This window comes from Centroberyx gerrardi, chromosome 3 (assembly GCF_048128805.1).
Source record: "Centroberyx gerrardi isolate f3 chromosome 3, fCenGer3.hap1.cur.20231027, whole genome shotgun sequence".
Taxonomy (NCBI): Eukaryota; Metazoa; Chordata; class Actinopteri; order Beryciformes; family Berycidae; genus Centroberyx; species Centroberyx gerrardi.
This window is the reverse complement of record NC_135999.1, coordinates 11,261,759-11,270,513: the sequence shown is the minus strand read 5'-3', so window position 1 is coordinate 11,270,513 and position 8,755 is coordinate 11,261,759. Positions and strand designations below refer to the sequence as shown.

Sequence of the window (8,755 nt, the reverse complement as noted above, 5' to 3'; positions counted from 1 at the left end):
ACAGTCTGTAATCATTTTAAATCTGTACATTCGTTGTAAAATATTAAAAGATAAATCAACAAAAGAGCACACATTTATGGTTTAAGAAAACTTAAATGTGTTCCCACAAGGCATTTCAAGTTATGTTGCAGCATACAATACCTCATGATTGTAATGGCAATTCAGAGCAATACTTACTATTATACATCTTGCATAGGAATCATGAGTAAATTATTTATGACATTTTGTTTTGCTATTAATCAGGCACTCTATTCATCACATAGCTTGGCATAAATGTTTTGCCGTTCATCATTAATTAATGTTACTTAAGCTTATAATATTCAGGAAATATCATTCAACTGTATTTTTGATGAGTACAGCAACCTTCTCTGTGTCCTGCGCATCACAAATCATCAGTCATGAGGATTATTGAGATGAGATGGCTTCAGAATTGCTTTGCTAATCAGCTAGCTGGTCAGAAAGAAAACATTCCAGCTGTCTTAAGAAAATGACTTAGACATATAGAGGTTTGGAAGGGTTTAGGATAACTTGTTAGACATTTTGCTTGAAGATGCCATAATAAAAGCCAAAAACATCTCTAATATGCCATAAAATAATTGTCATGCGGATTACATTTCAAATATCGCCATTGGTTTATATTGCTATTGTCCTTCAGTTTCAAATAACTACTCTTGGTCTATCATTAATCATACCATCATAGCTGCTAGAAATGCATAGGAGTTGCAGACGCTTGCAAGACAAAGATCTTTGTCTCAGACTAAGTAAGTTATATCTTATTGCATACAAGGAAGATATACAGTATTTGAGACTCCTTTCTCAAACACACACAATATCTGTTGATCTGAATGACCACCAGATATTGTGATCAATAGTTAAAATGAGCTGTAAGGCATTATAAGCTTAAATCTACAATAATATGCTCAAAAACCATTGATTTGCCCTTGAAGCTGGAGGAGAAGATGAAATTCCTCCTGTCGGTGGTCACCACAGTAAAAGACCGCGGGGACTGCACATAAATGTCCTTGAACTTGGCAAAGGTCTTGGTCTCCGTGTCCCAGAGGTAGATTTGTGTGAAAGAATAATCGCTGCCGAGGGCCAGGTAGCGCCTGTCCGTGAAGGTGAAAGGTTGGAGGATCATTGCTCCGCGGGACGGCAGAGCCTGCACCTCAGTGAACTGCTTGTTGCTCCACTTGAGGACTTTGGAGTCACCGATGTAGCAAGTCATGGCCAGGTAGAGCTCTTCTTCCACCCGAAAAGCTTTGACCGCCACCACATCGTCGACGTTCGGGATTTCACCGTGAAGCATGAACTTCAGGGTGCTCTTGTTCCACAGGTAGATCACGGGCGGCTGGGAGCGACTGGCCAAGATGAGGTGGGACTTCCCATCCATGTCAATGAACTCCGCATCTGTGTCGCGGAACCATTCGTGGAGGAACTGGTAGGAGTAGAAACCGGTTTCGTTGCGGTCTGGCTGGTCGCTCCACTTGTACAGTGTAGACAGGCCGGCCTTGGAGCTGTCCACGATCACAAAGTACCACTCACCGTCCATTTGGAAGACTTCGATATCATTGGGCTTCGAGATGTTGAAGACCTCAATAGTTTGAAACTTTGTGAACTTGTTCTGTTGATCATCAAACTTGTAAATGTGGGAGCCACCAAAGAGCTGGGTGACAATTATCAAGACGTGGTTGTCAATCAGGACCGACTTGCATCCAACAACAGACTTCCCTGTTAGGGGATAAGTAGTTTAAGTGGTAAAACAAGACAATAAATCATCACTTTACTATAGCAGCAAAACTGTAAATTATTCATTGACATTAAAGTGAAGGATTGACACTAATGCAATTAATTTCCTCATTTTATGTAAAACATTAAGGAATGCAGGGCAAGTTACAAGTTAACTTTAAAACTTGGGTTGTTGTCAAACCTGTTATATTGTCAAATCGTCTGAAATTCATTTCAATGTGATCCCATTCCATGACCACACAGCTGTTGGAATTGGGGGCAGCCATCGCCACATAGATGTCCTCTTTAAAGGAGAAGATGTCCGCTGACATCGACTGAATGGGAATGGACTGATGACGGACAAAGTCTGTGAAGACAGTAGATAGAGTGCATTTAAAACTGTGCTGCTTGGCTCATACATTTCATGCTGTGGCAATTTTCTGGTTGACATATTTTGGTTTGAAAGCTTATGCTTTCACATGGCCCTAGAAAGGCAGTGTGCTATAGAAAGCCATTCCCACAAACAGAATTTTGATTTGATATACTTCATTGATCTCCTAAGGGGGAAAATCTCTTTTAACGCTCTGGTTGGGGCTCAGACGGCTCATGTGGCGCGTTTGGTGTAGGTAGGAGGTAAGTGTCTTGCACAAGGATACTACAGTAGTGGCTGGGGATCGATCCCCAACCCCCTCACTAACCACAAGGCCGTCCTGCCACCTCAAAATAAGTTGAGCTACTTTGCACACAGATTTTCGGTTACATTGAAGCGGCACAGTGGCTCAGTGTTTGTGGGGGTTTCCTTCCATAGTCAAAGACATGGAGGTGAACTGAAGACTCTAAACTTCCCATAGGCGTGAGTGTGTTTGTGTGTGATGATGTTTCTTTTTTCACCACTGATTTTAAATCTAAAAACAAACAGCATAAAGTAAAAACTTATTTTTGATAACTAACCATTTTACAACATAATCACATCAATGCGTCTTGACACCACAGAGGTTCTGATCTTCTCTATCCATTAGTAGTTGGATGAGGCTGGGCGAGGAAGATGGAAAATCTATCATAGCTCCACCATCATATTAAGATAAAGGAATCATACGTTTTTTTTAAACAGTGGTTACAAATAGCTTCCATAAAAAAAGTGAATAAAAACATTATGATGAATAGAGTAGTGTGTGTATGTGTGCTTGTGTGTTTCATTGCTCTATTGTAATGTATATGTGATTTTATGATCATTGTTGAATTATTGAGTCTAAATAGTTGGTGAATGCACTTTTCATTGATATTATTGCACTGTTCTGAATTATTTTGATTTCACATATTTCTGTATTTGGGTTGTTTTTTTACATCATATTTTCAGATGTGCCATAATTATTATTGATTGTGTATTTGTCATTTTACCTGTGGAGATGCACTCGCCCGGAGGAATAGGAAGGTCATTGAGCCGCTTGCCCTTCATTTCGCTGGGGCCTGCACAATAGACATCTGATACAGTGGCATTTGTGTTTTTCAGCCATGTCATCAGCCACTTGTTCTCACAATTGCACTGAAAGGCATTGCCTCGCAGATCCCTAACATGTGGCAGAAGACACCATCAGCAGTTACACAGAACAAAGTCAGCCTGGGGCCCGCTTACTGAAAGAAATATATCTGATGAGGAGAAAGGAGACTACTGACAATACAGAAGGACTCCAGGTATTAGAAATGCACTGTGCAGCACATAAAGTACAGTAAGCAATTTAAAGTGTTATTGTGTGTACGTACTGTATGTAAGCAGCAAATTACAATTCCAGCTTGTACCTACTGCCTGATAGCCATAGATATATTACGATATCCTCAATAATAAGCTGCATGCCTGTGTTGCTGGGTGAAAACCTTGTATCTCCAACATGTCAACTTTTCAGGAACTCAGAAAAACACCCTTGTTTTTAACTTGATGACCATTAATTTCTGAATTTATCTAATTACCTTTAAAAAGGTCTTATAAACCTAAGAGGTTGTAGAATCTTCTCAACCAATAGAGGAACCACGTAATGAAGTTAAAACCCCAAAAAACACCAAAATTGGAGTTACAAGGTTTTCACCAGACAACATTGATGCACTAACTGTCAATGAGGACAGAGAGACAGAGTTTACATTCATGCTCCATATCAAGAGTCAAGCACCATCTTATAGCACAGAATGCTGCCAGACACAAAGCACAGCCTGAGTCAGCTGGACTTTGCGAATGCAGCATGGAAAAGCCCCCCCTTCAACCTACACACACACACACACACACACACACACAGCTGATACCACAATTGCTTACTCACAGTTCCAGCAAGGAATCCAAGTCAAAGAAGAGATCCCTTGGCAGAAACCTCATCTTGTTGTTAGCAAGTGATCTAAAACAGAGCCAAATTTTAGTGAGTCACCATTTCTCAGTCTTTTGTTTTAGATGAATTAATGGTTTCTCTCTTTAATATACTCTACTGTTTAAAGTAGGTAGCAGAGGTCTGATGTGTAACTCCAGCAGACTTACAGATGAGTCAAATCTCGGAGACTCCGAAAGGCATTTTTGGTGATAGTTTGGATCTTGTTCCCCTCAATAAATCTGTTCAATGAATAACAAAATACTGAAGTGTATTAAATGCTGACATGCAGAGTATACAAAATAATACAAATTTGACACATTGAATTAAAAAAGCAGCCAGTTTGTTGAATAATACTCACAAATATTCTAGATGAGGAAGGCCAGAGAATGCATCATCTTTGATTGTGGTCAAGGAATTTGCATTTAGAAGCCTGTAAAGAGACAAATACATGAAAATTGACTAAAGTGTCACTGAAAACTCTCCTCTTTGTCTCCTTTGTTTCTTTTAATTAATTAAATTAAATCAACATAACATGATAGACCCAAAATATGTAATCTGGATTATTGATACATTTATCCATGAACATGACCCACTCTTTGTGTGTGTGTACATGTGTTTAATTATTTTCTTGTACCTATAGATAATAATGATTTGTGAGCGCTGTCTCTAAAACTAATGTGTACATTACTAATCACCACTCCATCACTGGTAGTTTCAGGTGGCAGTTCAACTTACAGCAGCTGAAGCGATGGCATAAGTGAAAACATGCCTTCTGTAATTTCAGCAATGGATCCATTTACTATGCTCCTGTTGGAACAAACACAAACACAGGATCAAAATCAAAGTCAAACTTGGACTAGGTTAGCCTAATACTGTACCACCCGTATGAGCTGACGACCGTCCGGGGAGGCACGGGGAGGCACGGGATAGCAATGAATTGTCTCCTTGAACACAGTATCTATTGTTCTTCATTCAAAAGACAGTCCAACATGTGATTCGCTTAAGAAATATTATTTGCTACTTACAGTGAATTGATGTCACTCGGTATAGTCCGTGGGACCTGCGAAGTGCCGACGCAGATAATCGTCTCCTTAGAGCAGGAACATCCTGAAGGGCATTTGAAATTCCTTTTAGATTCAACCGCTCCATAAACACACAGTAGAGCAAAGCCGATCAGCAGCCAATGCTTAGTAGATGACATGTTGATTCTTGAACATTAGTGATGGTAATCAGTGAGACCGAGGTCAGTGCGCGCTGCCTTTATCCGCCCGGGCTACATGAAATGCAGCAGTGGAAACCCCTGACTCAAGCTGATACTGCTGCAGCTGCGTGCCGGAAGGATACTTCATTTTCCATCAAAACTCAGCTCGTTAGTATTCACAGCGCTTTATTGTGGAGATTGATTTTTTAGGAAATTTATGGGAGTGCAGTTTAATTCAAAGTGATATTCAAAAGCGGGGGGGGGGGGGGGGGGGGGGGGGGGGGATCGATCGATTGTCATAATGACGAAACGCAAAATACTTCCAGAAGTGGGGGAAATAGGAGTTCAGCACCATGGAGAGCGGAACATATTGATGACTGTCCGGGTTTATTGCGACATGCATAATGCAGATCAGGCCAGTCTTGATCTCCACATGATCACATCTTCAGATTCACCTCCATACAGCGTGAATCTAGTTTCGCATCCGTTACACCTGTCTGTCCAAATTTTTTGAACCAATACCCAAGAGACGACGCAGTATAGCAGTCAGTGAAATCAGATTCATACACATTGAGGCTGTTTTGTTGACGGCATGTTAGTCAAACCATTGCACGGGCCCATTAGGGGTTATCACGTGTCCCATGCGCCTATCCCTCTACCTTAAAGCCCTTTGACTTCATCAGCAGGCCTGCAGCGCGGCCACTCAGGAGGAAACTGCATAACAAGCAAGACATTTTCCTAACCACACACTAACTCTTTATAGGTAAACAGACTTGGGCTATATATCAGCATGGTTTCCCCTTTGACTATTTTGACAACAACATGCATAAGAAACATCCTTCTTTTCAATAACGTTACTACTCCCATCTATTAGGTTGTTTTCATTTCATTTCCATGTTTATTTGAATAGGGACAGATACATAGAGATAGAACATTTAAACGAAAATAGTCTGATGTCACATATAACATTTATAGCCTCAGCTAATTTGCATTAAGGTCAGATTTGCTAGGATAGATAGAATAATGGTTGGGATTCTGAGGCATTAGATCTTGTTTTGGGCCTACAGTACATTCATATTGGTTCTGCTCAAAGGGTGTAGGCCTACTGTTTGACTGAATTTAAAAGGGGTAAACACACACGCACACCCACACACGCATCACTCACTAAAACGAATGCAGGCATGCACACACACACACACACACACACAGACACTCAAACAGCCTGGGTTAGTTTTCAGAGTTAAAACAAGGATGGTTTATAGGTTGCTATTAGACACACAGGCCACTAGAGGGGAGCTGATGATAACATTAGTGGGAACAAACTCCAAACAATCTGTCCATTGGCACACACATGATATCGTGTTACCGCTCTTACAAAGTCACAGTTTCACTATCAAAAGGGAAGGAGTGTCCTGCTGTCTATTTTTAATGTGTTTAAAGAACCATATTTGTGCTCGCTCTCACAGCTTAAAGTATTTACACTGGGAATATTAGATATCATCAGACATTAGATCATCTATAAATTTGTTGTTAAATGTCTCTCGCCCTCTCTCTCTCTCTCCCTCTCTCTCTCTTTCTCTCTCTCTGTCTCTTCCTCTATCTCTCTCTCACACACGCACACACAAACACACAAACACACATATTAACTCTTCCCTCTAATCACTGTAAGTATTGCTGTGGTATAATATTAACAGCAGAGTAACATTACACATTATACTGACATGCAATGCTTTACAAATATTTGAAAATAAAATTAGATCAAAAGAAATGAAACTTTTGTATTAAAGAGGGTGAGAATGAATGATGAAACTTTATGTTGTAAGAGTATTTGCAAATTACTGCCTATTACTATGAAATTAATTTTTCAACTAAACACACTCAGTTATGAATACAACATAATATTAGCATTCATGCAGCAGACAATGGGGTTGCTGGTTGTCCTAGCCGGCCCTAACAAGGTGCTGACCTTTGCCTGAGAGCCAGTAGTCTATGAGCATGAGTGAAACTGAATACCCTTTGCCCAAAGGGAGCAACCGTACGTGTCTGCCATTGCTGGCATAATTCATGACAGCTCCGCATCGTGCATTGCTGTTTTTAGGCTAGAGTATCCCTGAAACACTCAGGACACGTGCAAGCTGAAACCAGATGATGCCACAGCAAACTTCACTGTTTCTCTAGCGGAGTATCAATCTGTGATTAAGAAACTGCATAGACTTGAGTAGAAATGCAACATTCTGACTGTACATTTCACCCATTTGCTGCAAAATACAAACAAGTTCAGACAAGCTCAGACATTTGTCTCACACAGGCATTAAGCCTGTCATCATCAGGCAAACATGAAGAGCAGCCTGTCACTGCTGACCTCTGACAGAATGAATGTTTGACATTATTACATTTTGTTCGTCTTGAATTTCTGTACTACAGTGTTTCTGATAGCACACACACACACACACGCACACACACACACACACACACACACACACACACACACACACACACACACACACACACGAGTAAAACAATTATCAGCTCATTTATTTATTTACTTACTTTTGGTTACTCACAAATTAAAATGCAACATCTAACAGTGGTATGCTGGTACTTCAAAAAGGTTTGTCCAAAAAGTTACATAAATCTTCACATCGAAAAGAGTTATGGAATAAATAACTTCCAAGAATGGTCACAGGCATTAATTTTTTTTCAATGCTTGGTGTTATTTTATTTAATTTTTCAATCAAAAAGGACAAGCTTGACATGTTTCAACAGAAAACTAGGTCAAAAGCTTTAGCTACCCTCCTTTCTGTGCACAATCAGATGATCGGTGTCATGTGTGAACCTCGTCTAAAACAGTGAAATGAAACACGGTGTCCATTGCTCAAACACTTACAACTCTAAGTTCACCTTGCCACACAGGACAAAATATCCAGCTAAACTGATTTAGGCTTCATCTGTAATGTATATGCTGTTCTGTCCCTGCAGGGCTACATTTGTGAGCCAAACAGAACATAACACTAGAACCTAAAACATTAAATATGCTATTGTCAGAGATGACAAAGAGGCAAAAATGGCTGCTTCCCAAATACACTATAGACTCTAGAGCTAGAAAAATTTTGGCCCTAATGAAGAACTTCTGGATTTGATCTATCCTGATGTAAGCTACCTTGACCTCTCTACAGCTTCCTTCTATCAACCACAGAAAATCATCAAAAAAAAATGAAGTGAACTTAAAGACATAAAGTTAAAAAAACAAAACAGTTATTTAGATCATAATGTCTGCATATAAGTCTTTAAAAGTCCTTGTGTCAATATGATATTTGGTTCACCAAGTGATGATACTGATACTGTAACTCGGTGTGTTGTAGATATTTCATGAATTTTAGATGTGCTGGTGACTTTTGTAAATACTGGTGTCTTATACACTGTCTCTCCCCTCGCTTCACTGCACTAATTACACTTTTATATGTGGCCTCACATCTAA

General features: G+C 39.9%; 1 protein-coding gene across 1 annotated transcript; it reads right to left on the bottom strand.

The window, feature by feature from the left end:
- Positions 1-892: 892 nt before the first annotated feature.
- Positions 893-5,277, bottom strand: LOC139909860 (leucine-rich repeat LGI family member 2-like). The gene is made up of 8 exons (XM_071897021.2): positions 5,102-5,277; positions 4,812-4,883; positions 4,435-4,506; positions 4,244-4,315; positions 4,035-4,106; positions 3,124-3,293; positions 1,928-2,092; positions 893-1,728 (listed from the first exon to the last, which is right to left on the bottom strand). The coding sequence occupies exons 1-8, from the start codon at positions 5,275-5,277 to the stop codon at positions 893-895; spliced, it is 1,635 nt and encodes a 544-aa protein (XP_071753122.1).
- Positions 5,278-8,755: the final 3,478 nt, after the last annotated feature.

Excerpts from the sequence above, each read along its gene's own strand:
- LOC139909860 (XM_071897021.2), bottom strand. The coding sequence starts at position 5,277 with ATGTCATCTACTAAGCATTGGCTGCTGATCGGCTTTGCTCTACTGTGT. Across the intron at positions 4,884-5,101 it reads CCGAGTGACATCAATTCACT|GAGCATAGTAAATGGATCCA; the intron begins GTAAGTAGCAAA and ends TTGTTCCAACAG. Across the intron at positions 3,294-4,034 it reads TTGGATTCCTTGCTGGAACT|GGATCTGCGAGGCAATGCCT; the intron begins GTGAGTAAGCAA and ends GCCACATGTTAG.